Source organism: Haliaeetus albicilla, chromosome 23 (assembly GCF_947461875.1).
Source record: "Haliaeetus albicilla chromosome 23, bHalAlb1.1, whole genome shotgun sequence".
Taxonomy (NCBI): Eukaryota; Metazoa; Chordata; class Aves; order Accipitriformes; family Accipitridae; genus Haliaeetus; species Haliaeetus albicilla.
This window is the reverse complement of record NC_091505.1, coordinates 1214432-1236316: the sequence shown is the minus strand read 5'-3', so window position 1 is coordinate 1236316 and position 21885 is coordinate 1214432. Positions and strand designations below refer to the sequence as shown.

The 21885-nt window shown below is 49.2% G+C and overlaps 1 protein-coding gene across 4 annotated transcripts; it reads left to right on the top strand.

Moving 5' to 3' along the window:
* Window positions 1-1738: 1738 nt before the first annotated feature.
* TMLHE (trimethyllysine hydroxylase, epsilon) lies at window positions 1739-20958 on the top strand. 4 transcript variants are annotated; one of them, XM_069810815.1, is made up of 9 exons: window positions 1739-1836; window positions 2193-2436; window positions 8277-8461; window positions 9947-10123; window positions 10898-11177; window positions 12319-12438; window positions 15619-15855; window positions 16576-16714; window positions 17897-20958. In XM_069810815.1, the coding sequence occupies exons 3-9, from the start codon at window positions 8278-8280 to the stop codon at window positions 18026-18028; spliced, it is 1269 nt and encodes a 422-aa protein (XP_069666916.1). In that variant the 5' UTR covers window positions 1739-1836; window positions 2193-2436; window position 8277; the 3' UTR covers window positions 18029-20958. The 4 variants fall into 4 exon arrangements, with proteins under 4 accessions (XP_069666916.1, XP_069666918.1, XP_069666919.1 ...); XM_069810817.1 differs by having other exon boundaries at window positions 1760-1836; window positions 2183-2436; XM_069810818.1 differs by having other exon boundaries at window positions 1773-1865.
* The last annotated feature ends 927 nt before the right edge of the window (window positions 20959-21885 follow it).

The following is a 21885-nucleotide window of genomic DNA, read 5'->3' as shown; positions in this document are numbered from 1 at the left end:
TTGCTTCGCTGGGGTGGTTTGTCCACACAGGTACCAGGGAGGCACAACTGAGACCTCATTCCGCCCCATCTCCAGCACATGAGATGGGGCAGCTGCTGGCCAGGGATGCGGCTCCCATCCCAGACACCTCTGAGGACACCGGGGCTCAGGACGAGTCCGATGTGCTGGGTGGAAGAAGGGTTAGCCCACTCTGGGAGGTTCTGCCATCCCCACTGCCTGCCAGCACAGTTTGTCCCCAGTTGACAGGGACATCATCCCCAGACACCCTCCAGGCCAGAGAGCGACCTCAGAGCACCTACGAGGAGGAGCAGGGTCTGCGGGGGGCTTCTCCTCAGCACCACAGATGGGGCACAGACAACTGCTGATGGGACGAGCAGGGGGCTAGCCACTCCTCTACAGAAACATCACCTTTAGGCCTGTGACTGATGGGTTAAAGCCACCCACACCTAACCAAACCTCAGAGCGCCGGTGCCACCCTGTGTCACGCTGCCAGCCCCGCGTCCCCAGTGCCGCTGTCGGAGCCGGCTCTCTGGATCCGTACCCAAAGGCAACTCAGCACCACCATCCCGCCTTGAAAACGGTTGCTGCTAGAGAAAAACCCTGAAACACCTGAGATCAGAACTGCTGCCCTAAGGAACCCCGCCGTGTGTCCCCCACCCTGCTCAGGGCAAGGTGACCGGCACGCCTAGCTGGGAGATGCCCCAGGGCACCATTTCAGGGCTGGGAACAAGGTCCCAGCGAGGCGCTGGGAAGGCGAAGGGGCCGGGGGGGTTTGGAGGGGTATGTGGGGGGGTGGCAGCCGCCATCGCCGGGACGAGGCGGCCCTCCAGCGGGCGGACCCGCTGCCCGCCTGGCTCCGCGCCTCCCCTCAGCCTCCCTCACACACGAGTCGGTGTGCCGGTGCATTTTATACCCCAAAAGGTCGTGTCTGCCCGGCCTCTCCCTCCCCTTCCCGTCCCCGGCCGGTGCCGGCGGTTCCCGAAGGCTCGCCCCGGTCCCGCTCCTCGTCCCGCCTCATCCCTCCCTCGGCAGACAAGCCGAAGAGAAGCGGCGAGCCGGCATTGGGACAGGGGCTGCTTCCACCGGCCGGCCCCGGCCCCAGCGGCCATCACCAACATGGCGGCTCCCCACCGCCGGCGCCTGCCCCAGAGCAGTGCGCATGCGTCACCCCCGCCTCACGCACACGCGACGTTCTAGGCTGCAACGTGCCTCTCTATGGTCCCGCCCCCCGCCCCTAGGGCCGCTCGACTGTTAAAGAAATAAAGCGCCCCTTCGCGACGCTCATCGCACGCCCCGCCTGCTCCATGGCGGGAGCCTTTCCGGAGATAGTCTCCGCCCCCAGAGACTTTTCGCCCCTCCCACCGTCTCCGCGTTCTCAGGACCGCCAGGTCTCTATGGTGTGCGTGCGGCGTTCTATCCCCCCCCCCCCCCCCGTCAAATCTCGACGGTGCGTGCGGCGCTCTATCTACCCTTTCAGTCTCTACGGTACGTGCGGCGCTCTATACGACGGCCTCCCAGCTCTTTATAGCCGCCGGGGCCGTCTATCTGCCACGTCTTCTGCCGCCGGCCGGTGCGGGCCGTGCTCTGCCCCTCTCCCGCAGAGCTGGCCCGGCCCGCACCGTCGTGTTCCCCCCCTCGCGCTCATCACCCTTTTCGTACCCTCTCTATGGGTGCAGGCGCTCTACCCCCCGCGGGTCGCTCTCTATGGCGGGCGGCGCTCTAGCCGAGCGCACCCGCTTCTCGGTGGTGCGGCTCCGCCCCGGGGCGGCCCGCGGCGACGCCGCCTGAGGCGGCCCCGGCCCCGGCCCCGCCGCCGCTCCCCGGGCTTGGGGACCGGTAAAACCGCTCAGGAGGAGCCGGGGAGGGTCCGAGCTCGGGGGGGAGGGTGGGAGCTGCCGAGGTGGGTCGGGGCCTGAGGGGTGGAGGTCGCGGGGGGGGTGGTCCTCGCCTCAGCTCACCGGAGCGGTTGGAGCGTCCGGTTCCCGAACCGGGGCTGGCTGCTGGGGTCGGGCCTGGTACTCTCACAGGGTCTCGTCCTCGTCCCTTCCCTCAGCCCACCGTGCCGCTTAGCCGGGGAAGGGAGGTGGAGGTGCGGGGGCTGCTTTTGGGCTCACCTCAGCTGGAGGGGAGCCAGGAGCTCAAAATGTAGTGTGTAACGTGGCTCTTTTTCTTTTGTTTTTAGTCTTTAAAAGGTCAGCCTGACTGAAGAGCCTTTGGTTCCTCGGCTTCCTGAACTCCGTGCAGCAGTAAATGCATAAAAGCTTTCCAGCAGCGTTTTTTGGCCTGGTAGGTGCAGGGACCAGGAGAAGGAAGCGGGGAAGAGCTGTGACCGGCCAGCGGAGACCTTTATAATTCATTCAACGTCCCAAGCCCGGCTGAAGCCTCGCTCCATCTTTTCCCCCATCTCAGCCCCGTGCTCGCACCGTCCCAGGTAACGTTAGCTGACCCAGAGTTCAGGCAGGGTTTAAGACTTCGGATCCCACTAGTCTGTGAATGAAAGCTTGCAGCCAAGGGCAGCTTGCGGGCAGAGCTGTTTTCTCTCCTTCCCTAATAAAAGGCAAACCCCTCGCTGCCTGGGAGAGCTGCCTGACCCCTCTCTGCCAAGGCAGGACCCAGAGTGGGTGAATGAAGTGATTTAATAACAGGAGTTTACTGCAATAAGTGTCCCTGTGGGGGATATACCACAAGTGCTGGCTGCTTTGCTGGAAAAAAGAATTAAAGCTTGTTTCTCTTAAGCTGTGCAGCCTGAAAAGGCTTTGCTTGAGAGAGATGAAGAAACTGGAAACAGGAGACTGCGATAAGGTTGTGGGAAGGGGGGTCTGGAGTCAGGTGGTTGGTGTTAAACATGGGGTGAGCAGATAATTACCTTTACTTCTAGGAAAATGAAGTAGCTGTGAAGCTGGCAGTGTCTGGGATGTCTTTATTAGCTCCTTAATTTAATTGAAATCCCTTGCGGGGAAGGGCTGGAAGGGGAATCTGATTCCTGACAGCAGAGATCTAATATAGTTGTCTGCTGTAGTTGGTGGGAGGAGGGCAGGAGCCTTTCTCAGCAGGGGACAGCCGATCTGCCTTTTGTTTCTTTTGTAATTAATAGGTAAGCTAGCTCAGTTTGGGCTGTTAAACCTTTAACTGTGCTGGCAATTGAGTGTCTGTGTTAGAGATGCCTGCCATCCCAGGGGACCTGGCCTGCCACGGGGGTTTGACACCTGGGTTAGGGTACTTCGATCACCTGTCTCTGGCACAGCCTTCTCAAGGCAGCAGCTCTGTCTCAGCCTTTGCGGTGCTCCTCTTTTTATCCATGTTCCCTTCATAAAGGTTACCTTTGCTCAAGCAGTGGCACTGTGTGGTGTTTGGGTACATCTTCCAAAGCTGATAGAAATGTCAGATTAAATACGTGTAGCCAAGAGGCCAGCGGGATGTGAACCCTGTCTGAGACTTGCAGACATTTTCTCAGGCTGCCTTGAAAAACGATTTATTTTCTCTTTCTCTCTCTTTTTGAAGTGTAAGGCCTGCTGTGCTTCTGAAGCTTTCCTGTTTCTTATGGATCAGATACCTTTGCTTTAGCCAGGTGCTTCTAGCAATGAAAAAGGATGCGTGAGTGTAAGCAACTGAATGTTTGGAAGTACTTAATGAAAAACACATAAATTTTTTCAGATGCCAAATGAGCTTGAAAAACAGGCTGGACATGCTGTCACAGAGTGATGAAACAGGTCTGTTTCGCAGCACCAGCAGTTAGGGCATCAGAGGAGCTTCCCTAATGCCACTGTGTTCCTGGAAGGTTTTGGCTAAAAGCTGGCTAAAGACCACAGATTTGTGTGGTTTCTCCTTCCATCTATGTTTTCATTGCTGAAACTATTTGGTTACTCGTTTTTCCAGCTCAGTATTTTTCTTTGCTCAAAATGGGGACTGTGGCGCTTTATCAAAGAGCTTAAAAAACAGTATTAGTTACTTCAAATGCTGCTTGTGTCAGCAGTGAGGCAAACTGCTGAAGGGCTGGGCGGGAAGTCTCCTGGACAGACAAGCCCCTCATGAGGCCCAGTCTTCCTTCCTCCTTCTTTCACAGCATCTCTCTTGTCTTTTCTCTCAAGAGACTTATGGTAATTCCTCAAATCACAATATATTTGAGTTTTCTGCATTTCCCTCCAGTACCTGCAGCTCTGTTCCTCCTGTTCACCCTGTTGCTTCTAGCATGGGCTCTGTGCATGCTCCTGTTTTTCATCCACCACGTAGTGGACTTTTGGATAGGAAGATATTCACGTGTAACGTCTGCATGGGATTTTGTCTCGCTTCAGCAGAGAGGCAGACTTGGTAACTGAACATCTCTCCCTTCTCAAAGTCCACTTGCATTTACGTGCAGGGTAGTTTACTGTCTTTTTTCCTCCTGCCCTTTCTTTTTGAATTTCAAGGGAAATTTTGTCTTGAAATATCTCAGCTGCTGCATTTCACTGCTGCCCAGGTGAGCTGCATGTGGTCTGGACTATGTAAAGGTGAGAAGCATAAAGGTGAGGTAAACAGGAGGACTGGGGGAAAGAGCTAGCTGTTCACATAACTAATTCCAGCCAGGAGAGAGCTGTTAGCTCTGATTAAACAAACACAAAGGCAAAATGTAAATCCTCTCTAGTCATATAGGTTTTTCTGTTTTCAACTCCTCTTACTTGTAGTATCTCTTGGAAAGATTTAATTTAAGGCTTCTCTGTGAGCTGTTTGTGGTGTCTGCTTCCAGCAAGAACAACAGAGAAGCAAGAGGTCTCATTGATTAGATTAAATATCTGGGTCACTTACCATTACCTGTGTTTATTCTCTGGTAAGTTTTGATATTGGAAGAGGATGAGATAAAAGGAGCGTGTGCAGAAAGAGATAACTACAGCTGGAGCTGCTCCAGGCAGAGGCCACTTTTTCTAAATGGATTTGTAGATGAGCTTTTCCTATCACTCTTGGGTCCTGTGTGAGGAGATATCAGTGTGTGCAAACAGGCTTGCTTCTTTCCCCCTGCCGCTGTTGGGTTAGTGGATATCCTTGATACCCAAAAGCCAAACTGGACAGAGTTTTCCCTCCTGGGTGTCTTTCTCAAAGAGTAGTCTTAAGCTTTGTGAGTCGTAATGGTTGGTTCAGGGAGTTAAGTCATTTCTTTAAGCTTTGTAAAGCCAATATATATCATAGTCAGCTCCTCGTTTTCTATAGCTGCAGATTTTCTTCACTTAGTTATTAAGTTTGCATATGAAATTTGACTAATTCTTTTGCCTTATACTAAATTTTCAAAGCTGGTGGGGGAAGTAAAGCATTCTCCCAGAACTTAGCATTGGCATTTCTACAAAACCCAATATTCTCTCTGGCTGGCTGGAGACTACCAAAGGGAAAAGTAAGTATTGTTGTGTGTCTTCAGATGCCTGGTAACTCTGGCTCAGGCTATGTAAGTTCTCTGGTGCCCCAGTTTCTGTCTGTAGCGAGAACGCTGGAGTCTTCCAGGATGTTGCAGCTCTGTCAGCATCTGTAAAGAGTTTCACGGGCTTTGCAGCAGTGTTTGAAGTGCAAGGTCAGTTGTATTAGCAGAGTTCTTGGTTACTGCAGGTGTCAGGCAGCAAGCAAGGAGCTCCCAGTGCCTCCCCCCAGCTATGTGGAATGAAACATCAGCTTCTGATCTGTTTCTGTTTAATATCTTTATCAACGATCTGGAGGAGGGGATCGAGTGCACCCTCAGTGAGTTTGCAGAGGACACCAAGTTGGGCGGGAATGTTGATCTGCTTGATCCCTCTGCAGAGGGATCGATGGTCCCAGGCCAATTGTACGGGGTTCAACAAGGCTCAGTGCCGGGTCCTGTGCTTGGTCACAACAACCCCATGCAATGCTACAGGCTTGGGGAAGACAGAGCGGCTGGAAAGCTGCCCAGCGGAAAAATACCTGGGGGTGTTGGTCGACAGGCAGCTGAAGATGAGCCAGCAGTGTGCCCAGGTGGCCAAGAAGGCCAACGGCATCCTGGCTTGTATCAGAATTCGTGTGGCCAGCAGGACTAGGGCAGGGATTGTCCCCCTGTACTCAGCACTGGTGAGTCTGCATCTCAAATGCTGTGTTCAGTTTTGTGCCCCTCACTACAAGAAAGACATTGAGGTGCTGGAGTGTGTCCAGAGAAGGGCAGTGAAGCCGGTGGAGGGTCTAGAGCACAAGTCTTATGAGGAGCAGCTGAGGGAACTGGGGTTGTTTAGCCTGGAGGAAAGGAGGCTGAGGGGAGACCTTATCGCTCTCTACAACCACCTGAAAGGAGGTTGTAGTGAGGTGGGGTTCAGTCTCTTCTCCCAAGCAACAAGTGACAGGACAAGAGGAAATGGCCTCAAGTTGCACGAAGGGAGATTTAGATTGGATATTAGGAAAAATTTCTTCACTGAAAGAGTTGTCAAGCATTGGAACAGGCTGCCCAGGGAAGTGGTGGAGTCACCATCCCTGGAGATATTTAAAAGACAAGTAGATGTGGCGCTTTGGGACATGGTTTAGTGGTGGACTTGGCAGTGTTAGGTTAATGGTTGGACTGGATCTTAAAGGTCTTCTCCAACCTAAAGGATTCTATGACTTGCAGGACAGCCCGATTCCCTGCAGCCTGCTGAGGAATGAGTACAGCATTTTAGCAGCTGCAGAAATCAGAAACTTCTGAGCTGAAATCTTTCTGTAGTGCTAAAGCTGTCAGTGACTTGGGCACAGACTGTGGCTAAGAACCTTGCAAAACTCAATGGCTGAAAAGTGTGCATCTTAATCTCAAACCATGTTCTCTTTATAAAAATGTTTCCTTTTTTTTTTTTCCCCTAGAGCTGGCTGTCTGTATTTTATTTTTTTTCTTGCTTAGCAAGTTGTCTGGAAACATGGCACCTCTGTTGATTTTATTGTTATTACCAATTTTTGAGATCTCTGCACTGAGTCAACTATGAAGTGGAGAAGCTGGTTGGACAGCCAGAGCACCAGTGCCTGTACTCTTCAGATAAGAAAATGAAGGAAAATTAGAAGTCTAAGATAAGAAATGCTTTCCAAGTCTGTGTCTTATCCAGTGATACCACATTTCTAAGCAATTTGGACAAAAGTGCTGTTAAAATCTTGCTGGGTTTAGACCTGACGTCCAGAAATTAATAAACGTGACAGGGCGTTTAGACCTGATATCTTATAACTTAAGGTTTTTGCCCTTGTTCTTTGTATTGAAGAGAGAAATCGCCTTCTAATGTCTAGCCTAAAATTAACCACAGTTGGTTTCTCTGCCATGCTAGCTGTGTCCTTCAGCAGACATAGAGATCTTCTTCCTCCTCACTGTTTTGCATACTTTTTCTAGAACTGACCTAATTGCTGGATTCCTCTAGTTCTTGGTTCTCTAACCAAGGTCACTTTTCTCTACTTCCCTGATCACTGTTGTTCTGTCCAGGAATGGTGAATTCAAACCAGGAAGGCTGGAGAGGGGGCAAGACCTGCAGCAGATGAGGCTTTGCCAGTATTTTGCACAAGAGCATTGAACACACAGCTGTCACTTCTGGAATTACTTGGCCTGATAAATCCTAGGATCTCATTTGTTTCTTCTCAGGACTATTTTCTGCTGTGGTTTATGGTGGTCACAAAATAAGACAAACACCCTTGTCTCTCCTCCTTCTGTTTCCAGCTCATGAGCACAGTTTGGATTAGCTTGTTTGTTTAAAAAATTCACTGACTCCCTAACAGTTAATTCCCTGTTGCTTCCATTACATGCAGTTTTTGAGGGCAGCCAGTTTTCACATGTGACTTCATGGTCTTTCTCCAGGGTGTTGGTGCTATCTGCAAAAGTATCTACTGCAGCTGGTCTAAACAAGGGTAAAACACCCAATTTTGTGGAGATTGCTGCATATGTGTGTTGTTAACAATAAGCGTGGATTGTAGGTGCTGGAAAAAGCTTGGCAGCATGCCTGATTGCATTGTCACTGGGAGAGTGCAAAAGTCAGGTACTTGGACTTGGCAGTGAAGGCGTTTAATACGAGACTCTCCAAATTCTGTGTTTAGTTATTTTTCATGTCCAAATGGTGCCTGCGAGGTAGGTGACACTCCTCTCTGGTCAGGCTGCCAGTCATCGTGCCCACTTCTTTTCTTCCTTCTCAATGGACTAGTTCTCACTCGCCTCTTTTGTCAGTAAATTACAGTTTTGGAGGATGATATCAGCTTTCTCAGAAGTGCTCAGGGTGCCTGGCATAAAAGCGCAGAGATTGAGACCGGGATGTGACGCAGTAGCACAGCCGAGTCACCTTGTTCTTTCTCCTCCCTCTCTCCTAGCTGCTCAGGATGCAGTGGTGCAGAAGGCTGGCATGTCTGTTCAAGGTGCCATGCCGGCTGAGTGGAAGCACTAGACATCGCTCACCATGGCTGCCCCGTGACAGAAGGACCATCCTCGCTGCCGCGACTCGCTGGCATCACACGGCCCCAGAGTCCCTCAAGTGCGCCTGGCAGTTACACGGTGACCATCTAGGTAGGTGTGTTGGGTGCGTGTGTACCTGCTTTTGAGTCTGTTTGGGGAGAGGAGTGAGATTTTCCTGACCTCGTTCCCTGGGAGTGATTTTTTTTTTTTTTTTTTTTTTTTTTTTCCTTCTGAAATGGCCTGCATTAGACGGCTGCACGCTGGAGTCTGTTTCATGTTCCCTTTCGGAATTCCCAAAGGCAGGATAGAGCAGGTTTGTCTGCTGGCAATAAGTCTTTTATGATAAACGAGGCAATGCTAAATCAGAAATCAAATCGAGGGATTCCTGAACGATAACTGCATCTGAGCCTTGCTCCGTCAGTCACTTGTTTTCTTTGTAATGCTTGGGGCTCTGACTTCCAAGTGGGATGGCTGGTTTGGTGTGTGCCCTGCTCTCTTGCCCCCACTTGTGCAGGTTTTCCTTAAAGCACTGATGCATGAAATGCAGTTGTTGGAGCAGGTTTGCAAGCAGCCCGTCTGTGGGGCTGGATGGCATGAGAAGCAGGAGGCAGGGGAGGTGTAAAAGCCTTTTTGATGCAAAACGTACCTCACTGTGAGACTGCTGAAAGAAGCCACAAGGAGAGTGTGTCTTAATGTGAAGTAACAGCAGCAAGCCAGTTATAAATGCTGTCTAATGCTGATTTTTGTCCTTTTGTTTTTGGAGGTGACTTGGTAACTGAGGCACATGTTTCCCCATGGCCTGTTTGGTTTGGTCTAGTGTTTTTCTGCCTGGGTGATGTCCTCTGAGGCTAGTTAGATGTTGGTACTCTGAGTTACTTGCAAGCAAAGGGAATTGCTCCGTGCTTTATCCAACACAGTGGCCCCAAGGAAGGATATTACTGTTTTCCCACTGCAAAGTGACCTCAGATGCTAAGATTTCAAAACTGAGTAGGGCTAGAGCAGGAAGGGCTCTCCTGTTGCTCTCCTGGCTCTGGCCCCCTTCTGAAGGGCTTTGAGTATTCCTAAGCTGTCCCAGGATGGAATAAGGAGGAGAGGTGTTATTGTAATGCTAAATGGGTATCAAAGCTTTGCATCAAGGTCTTGGTGTTGTCTGTAATGTTTGTATAGTTCAGACGTTGGTGTGATTATTTGCTTGACTCTGACCTGTATTCCTGTGGTGGCGTTTACAACCTTGTTATGTACAGCAGTTGCTGTACAGCTCTGAATTTCCTACTTGTTGAAGAGAGATGATAGATGTATGTGACCAGCATGTTTGTTAGCCATGCTCCTTCCTGTTGCAGGAAGAGACTGCCTGTAGACTTGGAGAGAAGGGAGACCATGGTGAGATCACTGACGGCCAGGCCTCCTGTGAAGATATTCTTCCTGGTCTTCATCATGTGACGAGCTAGCTTAATTTACATAGAGGTGCTAAGTCTAACAGCCTCCGCATCCCCTATAAGTGGGATCATAGCTTATGGACTCTCAGCTTTGGTTCTTGGCTTTGTTTTTTCTCGCTGTTCACACCAGTGCATCTTTTGAGCCTGTCCTTCTTTGCAGAGCTCAGGTATGCGAACACGTTGATGCGCTTCGATTTCGTATGGCTGCGAGACCACTGCCGCTCAGCTTCCTGCTACAATGCCAAGACGAACCAGCGCAGCTTGGACACAGCAAGCGTGGACCTGGGAATCAAACCCAAGGCTGTCCGAGTGGATGAGACCACGCTCTTCCTCACATGTAAGTAGCAAAGTGACTGGACCCTGTGTGTTTTACGGACCGCCAGCCCTGCTTGGAGGGAGCCTTGTTGATGGATCCCACTCTTAGGTTTGCTGGGAGAGGGTACTCTTATCTCTAAATCAGTGGCTGTTTTGGGAAGAGATTTAGCTGTAAGCTAATTTTAAACACTGCTCTTCTGAGCAGCACTTACTGTAAACATGCCTCAGTCTTAAATTTGTGTCTGTTTTTCTCCCTACCCCCCACCTCCCCCCACCCCCCAGCCCTTTTTGGGTAGAGATGTGTTGTGTATCTTCAGTGTCTGGGTATTTTATTGATTTGTTTGAACACAGCAGCAATGCAGATAGTGAACAGATCAGTCAAAGAAATGGTTGGTTTTCTTTTTCTTACCCTGTCCTGTTTGAGCTGGTATCCCTGATGAGAATTCACATTTTCTGTCCTTTCTCCTCAGCTTCCCAGCTGCTTTCTTCCTTTTGTTGTAGCTCACCTTTATTTAGGGGTTTGTCTTCAGTGCTTTACTTCTCCTTGGAGTCCTATCAATAGAGAACAAAACCACTGAAGTTGAAACACTTTGCTCTGAATTTAGAGTTATTGCAGTAACAATAATGTTTTTAGGACCTGTGGCCTTAGCCAGATAATATTTTGGATGGCTTCAGGGTGTAAAGAGTCTGTCACCAGACAAAATTAAAAGGTGTCCTAGACCGGTAGTTGCACTGACCGCTATCTCAGGCTGTTCAGTGCGCTTGTGGTGACTGTGACTCTTCTCCCTTGTCAAAGGGCCGGATGGGCACGTGACGCGGTATGGGCTGGAGTGGCTGGTGAAGAACAGCTACGAGGGGCAGAAGCAGCAGGTCATGCACCCACGGATTCTCTGGAATGCAGAAATCTACCGCCAAGCCCAGGTCCCATCCGTTGACTGCCGGAGTTTCCTGGAGACAGACGAGGGACTGAAAGAGTTCCTGCAAAACTTCTTGTTATATGGAATTGCTTTTGTAGAGAATGTCACTCCCACCAAAGAGGACACAGAAATCTTAGCGGAAAGGGTCAGCTTAATCAGGTAACTAGGACTGCCCTGGGAAGGCCACTGACAGCTTTGTAGAGGAGCTGTGAAGGATAGACTGTTATTTTTGTTTGGAAACGTGCTGCGTCTTATCCTATATGTTGTGCAGTATGGCCTGGTTTGCAAACAAAAGGTCTGGGTCTTCTACAGCCTCTGGCCATTCCACTTGAACTGATGGAGAGGGAGTATTGCAGTGTGGGATCTGACCTCTTTTTAAGGCAGAGCCTGGAGTTGCTAGGTTATGGAGCTGCCTCGGGAGCATAGGGTGACTTTTGTGATAGCGGGACTGTGCACAGAGAGGAGTGACTGAAGGAAATAGCCTGTCTGAGAAGACTAGAGCTTTGCAAGGAGAGACATTTCCTGTTATGACTTGAAAGGTTAGGAGTGCAACCCTGGCCCTGGGAGCCAGGGAGATCAAAAACAATTTGTAGCTCTCGCTAAAGAAAAATATTGAGAAATGTTTCTTCTGTGTTTGTTTAAAACGCACCAGCAGCATGGCAAGCCAGGGTTTGAGTTTCAAGTTTTATCCAAGCTACAGAAACAGTTTAACTTGCCTTGGGCCATTGGTAGAGGAGAGATTTCTTTTAATGAATAATCACACCAAATAGAGATGAGGGGCTCCAAGGAATATCCACCCAACTTTTTTCTTGGGGTACCCTCGCCCTGTAGCCCCTGAGTACTGTTTGTCCTTGCCTTCTGTCTGCTCCCTTCCATGTACATTGTAGAGGGGAGGTGGGTGATAATGCAGCATCTTAAGAAGAAGAAATGGGATTATTAGGTAACCCTACAGTGGGTACAAGCAAGGGCTAGCTGCTCTCTAGCAACTCCTCCTGTCACTCAGTGGCTTCCTTGATTTGACTGGAGCTGATGTTTGGTATGGCAAGAAGATCTGTGTTTGTGGAGGGGAAGCAAGACTCAATGTTGTCAGTCTTCTCAGGCAGGAAAGAGAGAAATTGAATACTAGAGGAGGCATAAGAAGCACCATCTCTTGACAATGTGAATTTTGTTAAGTTGTTCTACTTTTAATTTACTCTGTACATAGGATGGAGGGAAGTAACCTCAAATGCAAGAGAGGATCTGCTTTACCATGACACTGATCCCCACAGCGCTTTGTGATAACTGCCCACCTCTTTTGCAGGGAGACCATTTATGGTAGAATGTGGTACTTTACCTCTGACTTTTCTCGGGGAGACACCGCCTACACCAAGCTGGCTCTGGATCGTCACACCGACACAACCTACTTCCAGGAGCCCTGCGGGTAAGTGCTTTTGCTGGTTCACAGATGCACAGTGCAGAAGGCAGGAGTGATTCACAGTCATGACGTTTCTAGCGGCACGGGCTTCATTGTCTCTCCACTGCTGCTGATGGGATGTACTTCTAGTCACACAGCAGTTCTGGGTCCTGTCTGATACCTGTGGGGTGGGGTAGTCAGTAGACCAATTTTTCCTATGCTTGAAACTTCTGGGCCTTCCAAAGTGCAGGCAGTGAAGGACTTAGCTGTTAGATAGCTGGCTGCTGCTTGGTGTTGCTGTGGTTCAAGTAGTCTTTGCAGTGACAAAGAAGGCTCAGCGCTGTAGTTGTTCTGTGCTACCCTGAAGCTTATCTGACAGTCTCTTCTGAAATCACCCTTTCTGTCTCCGAAGTGATTCACAGCATTCAGCCTCTCAGAAATGAGCAGTTGATTTGTCTTTTGAGTACATCTGGCAAGGCTCAGCTCCTCCTGCAGCAAGTGCCCCTTATCAGCTGTTGTACAGAGTTGCTGCAAAAGTTTGCTTTGACTTAATCCTGCTGACCTGGGGCAAGCCCTCTTTGCCCACACCAGCCCTGTCTCTTTTGCTGGCTGAGCTCTGTTAGCGATAGCCTCCGGGGAAGGAGGGAGAACAGCTTGCCTTGGCACAGCCTGCAGTAGCTGTCTCTGCCCTCCCAAGCTGTGCGAGTGGTAACTGACATACGTGCTGTGCTCATGTATGCTCTGTGCAGTCACTCTGCTTCAGTTCAAACAGGTTGGGGTTTGCATTTTGGCAGTGGTGCAGCCCTGTAGGCAGTCAGAAGGCAGGCTTCCCCAGCCCTTCGAAGTTCACACCTGTCTGTGCTTTTAAAAGGAGTTTGCAGCTACAGCATTGTTTCCCAAATGCTAGTTTGTAAACTGCTTTTCTGATATAGCCTCTGGGCTGTGAGTTTTATACACAGCTGGAGAAGGAAAGGCAGCAGCAAAGGCAGCAGCCCTGATCATGGTTCACAGTGAAGTGCAAGAGACTTAGGCTTAATTTCTAGCTTTTTTTTTTTTGTCTGCTTTCATCTCAATCAAGAGAGGAATCATCAGGAAATGGCCTGAGGGAGAGCGGATGGAAGTACTGTGATCTCTTATGGAACTAGGGCTGCAAAGAGAAGTCATCCAGTCCACACCTCCTGCCCTAGGGCAGGATTAGCTCTTCCCAAGTGAGGCTGTTAACTTGCTAAACATCTTAATGGGAAAGGTCCGCGGTGCAGAGCTGTAAAAGCAGAGGAGGACTAAGGGGTGAGATCTGTTGGCTGCATGTGAATTTTCAGAGCAGCTCTTCAGACCAGGAGAGGTAGAGTTACCCAAGTGGCACCCTGAGCACTGTTGTCTGGGTCCAGCCAAGGCAGGAAGCTTTTGGGTGGTAGCATTCGTTTTGAAGCAGCTCGGTGTCAGGAGCAAAATAAGTGGATTTTGTGCTCTCTGGAGCTAGAAGTATATGTGTAAAGCATAGGTCCTACCACACACTTCAAGCCACATCTAGTTGGCTTCCCTGTTTTCAGTGAACAGCTGATTGCAGAACCCATGTGCTTTGGTGACCTGCACAGTGTTACCTGCTTGGCTGACTTGTTTTAGGAGCTTACAAAATCTTCTCCAAAATAAAATAAAAAAAGTAATTAGTAATCAGAACTTCAGCCTACAAAAGAGATTTGATTAAACTGCTGGGTGCCAGAATTATAGAGCTCATTAGCTATTTTTATACCTTTCTTTTCTACTTGGAAGGTTTCCCTTCAGGTAGGTGTATTCTCATCTGCAGCCAACTGAAGTATCTCAAGCAATGACAGCATGGGCTAAATTAGTAGGGCTAACCATTAATGCTTGCAATTCTGCAAAACCATAGTTGTGCAGGAAGAACATGAATTTCTGGCTTTCCTGGCCCCCATCTCTGCCAGAAATCCCTTCTTCCCAGGCTGTTTCAGACTTGCTTCCAAAACACTTGAAACAGTCTTTGACCTGCTTCTAAATGAAATGAGGTGTTTTTCAAGAAAGATGTGTTCATTTGAATGTCTGCTTTCCCTCACTGCTTTGGCTGAAATCAGCCAAATCTGACAGTTCTCGAGTTAAATTATTGCAAAGGGTAGAGGATAGAAACTCCCCAAGCTATGGGAAAGACTGCAGCGTTATCTCACTCATCAGGTAGCAAAGAGCCTGCCCTCGGAAGAGGCATCGTCAGTGCCCTGAGCTGCAGGAGGGGTTGTTGCCTTTGAGGCACAGAGTGTCCTTTGCTCCAGCGCTTGTGGGCTGACTTTGTAAAACTACCCTGAAACTGTTGTGGGTAGAAAGGTGGTTAGAGCACCCGGGTGAAAAGGTGCTGGTGAGAGCGGAGCTGGGATGTCCTGCCACATCACTTGCTGTGGCTTAAGAGGCCCTGAAGGGAGAAGATAAAGGCTTTCCCCAAAGGTCACAGTTAATTTTCTAAGGAGTGAAGTTGGTACACTGAAAATTGGGAGTAGGTGGCTCGAGGCAGCTCCTGGGTATTTGTTCCTAACCGTACAATGACTGCCTTGCTTGGATGAAGGAAGAGAAGCTTCAGAGGAGTAATAGAAGGACAAAAGCTGAGCTAGATGGCTTCCTACTAGAGAGGGGGTGTCGCTGTAGGCGAGCTGCTCACTGGGGACTCCTGCTCCAGGCTTTCCAAAGGGTCTTTAGTGTGTTGCGTTGAGGGACTTTTGACTGCTTGTGGGAGACTGTGATGTACATGCCTTTGAGTGACAGTCACCCTGGACTCCCCTTGCAGTTCCTAGAGACCTCAGCAGTACAACCAGCATTTCTTTAACTGTCCTCATGTTCTGAGATGTTCTGGGGAAGTTAGTTTTATGCTTTTGAACCTCTGCATCCTGCTGCCTGGATGGCCTTTGGGCGACACAGGCCTGACCCTACACCACTTGAAGTCTCCCAGACTCATGTCATTTGATTTGGGAGGCAGCACAGGCAGTTAACCTTCTCAGAAAGCAAAATGTGTGAGATTAGGCCTGAAGAAATGGCAGGTACAGTCATTTCTTGCTGGTCTGTCTCCATTCCCGGGCAGGTCTTAGTAAAACGAGAAGGGTGGTGCATACATCTACATCTGACTGGGTCTGTGGGGAACACTTTCTGACCACGGGACAGGCAGCCAAAAAGGTCTTTTCTCTTGTGCTCTGGATTCTCTCATTCATGCAGCATCCAAGTGTTTCACTGCCTGAAGCATGAGGGCACGGGCGGGCGGACGCTGCTGGTGGATGGTTTCTATGCGGCAGAGCAGGTTCTCCGGCAAGCCCCTGATCAATTTGAGCTGCTCAGCAAGGTGCCATTGAAGCACGAGTATGTTGAGAACGTGGGAGACTGTCACAACCACATGATCGGAGTTGGGCCGGTTCTCAATGTCTATCCCTGGAACAATGAGCTTTATCTTATCAGGTAACACCAACGTGAGGCCTCTTGCTTATGGGGAGGAGAGGGAATTGTGGCAGATGGTAGTGGTTTTCCAGAAGACATTATAACCTGAAAACCAACGTATGTTTGAGGGGCAGGGGTGAAACCACAGAAACATCCTGCGTTTCCTCCTGGGCTATGCATTGTTGCTTTAGAGGAAGTGTCAGAACCACTGATACAAAGATGGGTGTCAATGCTGAGCTTTGGTTTTTCACTCCTGTCATCCTCCCTTTGGCTCCATTCCCTCATCTCGCTTCATTTGAGAAGCAGTAGAATTCAGCCCTTGTCTGAAAAAACCTCTAGAAACTAGCCTGGCATACAGGAAACAGGGAGAGCACAGGCTGGTCCCCTTCCAAAGGAATGTGGGCTGCTTTCTGAAACTGCAGGTTGGCTTACTGCAGGAGGCTGTCCAGCACTGCTTTGCACTTTTATTCTGAACAACCCTCAGTCTTGCCCATTGCTGTGGCGTATCCTTCTATGGAAAACCAGCAAGAACAGTTTTACACTTGACAGTAAACTCCTCCTTGCTCCCAGTGTTGTGTCTTCTCCTGAAAGTCCTGCACTTGCAGCATATCCTCCCTAGTCATTTCTGTAGCCTCTTTTAAATACTGACTAATCCTACAAGCTCCTGAGGTTCCCTTTAGAAATACCTGGCTGTGCTTGTGGAGCCATGCGGGCAGTCTCTTATCTCTTCTTCACTTCTAGATACAATAACTATGATCGTGCTGTCATCAACACTGTGCCTTACGATGTTGTGCATCGCTGGTACGCTGCTCACCGCACACTCACCACAGAGCTCAGGAGACCAGAAAATGAACTGTGGGTCAAACTGAAGCCGGGCAAGGTAGGACTTGACGTTGGGAGGCTCGTGTCTGTTTGGTACAGGGAGGGTGGCAGGGTGCTCCTTTGGATGTGCAGGCTTATTGTCACTAAGGTAAATGCTTCAGGCAAGCTCCATATGCTGCAGTTTTCCTGTTTACAGCTGCTTTAAGGTGCCCTGTATTACAGTACTGGCATCTGTTGTGTGTGTGTTCCTACTGTCCTGAAAGAATACAAGCTTCCAGATATGGCAGAAATGTTTAATTCAAACTCTGCCTCAGAGGAAAGTTAGTCCCGACTGAGGGAGAGGAGGAAGATCTTTCTAGTCACTGAAATGAGGACCCTCAGAAGCAGAGAGGCTGGGAAACAATGTTCAGCCTCTAACTTCTTCCAGAAGAAAATTTTATTTTGATGGAAATATAAAGGTGTGAGAAGCTGAATTTAGTTCTCTTCTGAGGTTGTTTCTGAATCTTTACATTGCCAGAGAATCACAGGAGACCTAGGCTTTCTTCACTGTCCCAGAAAGGGCTAAGGTGCCTTAGCACACCTTGGTACTGAAAGGAAAAAGCTCTGCCCTGTGTTTGAAAGGCTGATGCTGGGTGCAGCTTTGGAGGAGCTTGAAGAGCTAGAGCCACAGTTGTAGAGTTGAAGGTATTACAGTGCATGGCTTCTTCCTTCGACTGTGCCTGCTTGAAGTGGTTTTGTTCCTACAGGGTCTAGATTCAGCCTGAGCCCAAGGCCCCAAAAATGAAAGGCACCAGCAGGGAAGATGAGCTTATCAGAGCCCCCACACCTCTCTGTTCCCAAGGATGCCTGGGGGGGAAGTGACACCATAGAGGAAGAAGATGGCCAGTTTCTGTTGCTGTTGAACTATTGCCCAACCTTTCCAGTAAACAAGCAAAGAAACAGCCCAGAATGTATTTCTGTGCTTTGCTAGCTGTCACGTTTTAACTTGTAGTTAGCAGCAGAGCAGAACTGCTGGCTTCAGGTAAAACAGCTGTGCTAGATCACATGAAGCATCTGGCTATAGTCTCACGTGCTGTCTCTGACAGTGTTGAACAGGAACGGTCATGCCCACCGTGGCATACCCTTACTTGCTGTTCCAGTCTCTAGGGATCTCTGGCTCCAGGACCTGTCCTGTCAGAGGTTCCTGACCCTGGCTGTGGTGGTTGCCCTTCTTTTGATGGCCTTTTCTCTTTGCCTGCAGGCACTGTTCATAGATAACTGGCGTGTCCTGCACGGACGGGAAGCATTCACAGGGTACCGCCAGCTCTGTGGCTGCTACCTGACGAGAGATGATGTGCTGAACACCGCACGCTTGCTGGGACTCCAAGCTTAGCCCAGACCATCCTCTGTGGAGAGGCAGTCAGACCTCCAGCACCACCGTGGTGCTGTGTCACCACGCCGAAGATGTTGCACATACCTCAGACACCTCCACCCTCTCCAAGTGGTTCTCGGTGCCTGCTCAGGAGAGAGAGCAGGTGGAAGCCAAAGGTTATGGGAGCTTTATGGGACCATATTCTGTCTTTGAGCATGGTCAGCTCTTGCTGTCTGTGCACCCAGCCTGGTCTTTCCAGCCAGCCAGTCTGTCTCAGCTCTGCTGAGTGAGGGTTAATCGCACCACGGGAAGTGCTCCCAGCACCTATTCATGTGAAGTGCTCCTCCAGTCAAGTGCCTTCAGGATCTGAAATCTTTGCATTTTTCCCTGTTGGTTAGCCTTTTTGTCAGCTGGCAGTTCTAGGGTGTTTTTAGCAGAGCAGAATGGAAATCTCTGGGGTCTTGTCTCACCCCAGGCTGGACTTTATGCCTTCTAGAGAAAACAAAAGTCTGTGGTCCCTATTTGATGAAAATGCCACTACTCAAACTGAGGGCTGTTGGCGTATTTCAGTGACTTCTTCCTTCTTAAACACACTCCATATCCCCGTAACAGTCACTGATACAAGCCATGCTGCTTGAGAGATGGCCTGGAAAGAGAACCTGGTACAGTTAGGGTATTTCTGAAAAGGCTTGGGTTAGAAGGAAAGGAGGAAGTAGCAAGATCTGCATGTTGAGAAGGAGAGATGACTGTGTTAGACGAGGGTTGTACTTCTCACGTTTCCTTGACTTACAGTAATGTAATGCTTGTGTTCTTTCTGCCTGTTGCGCTGTGCTTGTATGAAGGGCGAAGGCTCAGCAGCTACAGTATTTGCTGACTAATTTCCCACTGTGCCTGCTCTTTCATCTTTTCTGAAGAAGGAATTTTTGTTAGGTCATCATTACACTGGCTGATGGATGAGGCTGACCATTGGTTTGTTTTTTGGTTTTTTTTTTTTCACCACCTTCTTCTGCATATGAAGGTAATGAACACCGAGGTGCCTTTCAGCTCCTGGTAGGTGGGAGGATAAATTGGAGTCTGGCGCATTGAAGGGCCACAGTATAAGAACAAAAGAAAATCCCATCTTTATTAGAAACATTGGAATTTTAGAACCAAGAGAAGATTTTTAGGATTTGTTTATTTTTCATTCTTCCTTATATTTGGGAGTGTTCACTCTGCTCTGGCTAGACCTTAAAACAGGGCTGGTCCCTTTCACTCCTGGCTTTCCTGTGCAAGCAAGATGCTCTTGTGTCCAAGGTACAAGTGGAGCGCAGATGCATCTGTGCTAAACTTGCTGCCCTCATTTATTCTAAATACTGAATATATAGATCCTGGTGTTAAGAGACACTCTTGAAAGCTTCTCTTCATGTGGACTGAGCTACCTGATGCCGTCTTTTTGCAGTATTTCCCGTCTGCGGTGAGCCACTACTGCAGTCATCAGGAGTTGAAAGGGGTTTCTGAGTGAAGGCTTGGCAGGAAGCTGTTGATCAGAGGATATGTGAGGAAGTGAAACATCAGCAATGGTGGCAGGTAATACAAGCTTGAAGTGAGCTGGCTTCTGTCAGGTATGTCTCACAGGGCCTGTGAACAGCAGCCCCGGACACAGGCAGGAACTTGAATTTTCCTCTAGGCTGAGTCACTGAATTCCTTGAGCAGCCTGCAGCATACATTCTGTTACCTTCTTTATCAGGCATTTTGTTCATAGGTTTTCCTTAGGTGCCAGTTACACCAGCATGACTTAGATCTGAAATTTTACAAATACTCGTTAATCGTGTTGAAATAGCAAACCAGTTACATACACTGTCCCTCACGCAGCCCAGCTCCAATGCTCTGGGGTTGGCTTCTGGGTGAAACCGTGGCCTGGAGCATGGGGGAAGAGGTGACAAAAGCCAGTCTCTGTGTTAGTTGACAAAGGAGGGGACAAAGGACCCTGATCAGTATTTGAAACCCTTGGAGCAGTGGAGCCCTCTTTCAAATTATTTGAGGGTATCAAGGGTTCCTGAGTTCTTTTTGCCTCCCTGTGCCCCCAGGATATGAGGGAAAGAGCTTGGGTAATGTGGAAACCTTCCATTAGTCAATGAGATCAGCTTTACCTTCCCTTGCTCAGGCGACCTCTGTCTTTTATCAGCTGCAAGCTGAAAATCTGCCGCTACCCTGAGCTGGAGCATGCAGGACTATGGCTAGCACAAGGGAGAACTGACCAAAGTGTTTTGATGACAGATTGTTGTGACATAGGTGCCTTTCTGACAAGGAATGTGGTGACTGTAGCTCTGCCTCCTGCTGTGGCTGTTGCTGCGAAGGGCTGTGGTCTTCAGACACCAACCTCTTATGAGCCAACTCCAAGCCAACGGGCTCCTCAAGATGATTGTGTAATCTGTTGTGGGGAAAATTGTTCCTGGTGAATGTAGAAGAAACACATTTCTTCATTTGAGTAATACCTATGAATTTAGCCACCCTAACAATAAAATGTGGAGTGGAGGGAGCTTTGTTTAAATCTGGTGCTTCACCTCTCCCCACTTCCCAAGAGGGCTAAATTCTTCCTAAGCAGCTTGTGAGCATCAAAACTTTATTTGAAGGGACGTGACTTCTTGGCAGTTGCCATCTGTCTCATGTGGGTGTTTGTTGTGCCATGTTACAGAACAGGTTCTGTTTGCTGTAATGATACTGTATCAGGTTTTGTAATCAAGCTTTTTCAATTCTTTCAGCCAATAAATGAACCGCTTCCTTCTCCTTCCCCCTATGCTGGTGATCCAATATATGTGTTTAAGACATTTTCCAAAACTAAGAAATCGAGTCTTCAAATAAATGATTTATAAAGTGGTCAGCTTAACAAAATATATATTTCAAGCAATCACAAACTTGAAAATAAGTCTGTATTACCCATCGAAGGTGGAATAAACATGAGGAGCAGTAAACGAATGCATTGCCGTTGAGTTGTTCATTCGTTCACTGGCCACACGATGGCAGAAGATGCAAGAAATTAATATCAAAAAGTCAATGACAAGTCCCATCCCTATGTGGCTTTAGGGCTAGCAGCGGTGCTGGTTCTGTTTGTTCTGCTGTGCTATATCCATTTCTTCTGAGGAACCCCAGGAGCTGCTGTTCAAAAGCCTGTATGACTATGAACACTTTTAAAGAGCTGCAGGATATGATAAAAAAGGGTGGAGGGCGGAATGGAGATGATGTGAGGGGACATGGAAGGAATCTGAGAGTGCAGCGGAGGTGATCTGAGGGTGCATGGGGAAAAACAGAGGTGATTTGAAGGCAAGTGGGGCAGGAAGGAAGCTGAGCTACGTGCAATCTGAGGGCAAACAGAGCTAATCTGATGGCACCCAGAGAGGAAAGGAGCTACATGAGGGCTCTTGGAGGGCAGCGTGTACCCTGGGGTCCTTGGTTCCCATCTACGTATGTCCCAGGTCCCAGTTTGGTCCCTTTTGCTACCGGGGGCCATTTCTCCCTAACTTCCACTTGCCCTCTGGTCTGCTCCAGACTGCCCCATTTGCCATCCAGTGCCTCCCAGCATCCCTCTATTTGGTGTCTTGTCTCCGCAGGATTCCCTTTTGTCCCCTTGGGACTGCTCCCCTTCCTCTTGGGTGTGCAGTACAGCCCATCATTCAGCTTTTGGTGCTCCCCAGAGTCCTCAGTCCTTCAGTGAAACCAGATCCCCCCCTTACCTGCTGCTCCTATTAGGAACCCCCATTTTTCATCCAGTATGACCTAGAGCTTTCTGTTTTCCTCCCAGTGTGCTCCAGAGCCCCCTGCTCAACCACAGGTCTCAGGATTGCTCTGTTTCATCTTTTGGTGCATCCCTCCCTTGGTCCCCTCAGTGCAGCGAGGAGCCT

Bases quoted from the DNA above. Each gene is read 5' to 3' on its own strand.
- TMLHE (XM_069810815.1), top strand. From the start codon at position 8,278: ATGCAGTGGTGCAGAAGGCTGGCATGTCTGTTCAAGGTGCCATGCCGG. The intron at 8,462-9,946 runs GTAGGTGTGTTG...CCTTCTTTGCAG, and splicing joins GTTACACGGTGACCATCTAG to AGCTCAGGTATGCGAACACG. The intron at 10,124-10,897 runs GTAAGTAGCAAA...CCCTTGTCAAAG, and splicing joins GACCACGCTCTTCCTCACAT to GGCCGGATGGGCACGTGACG.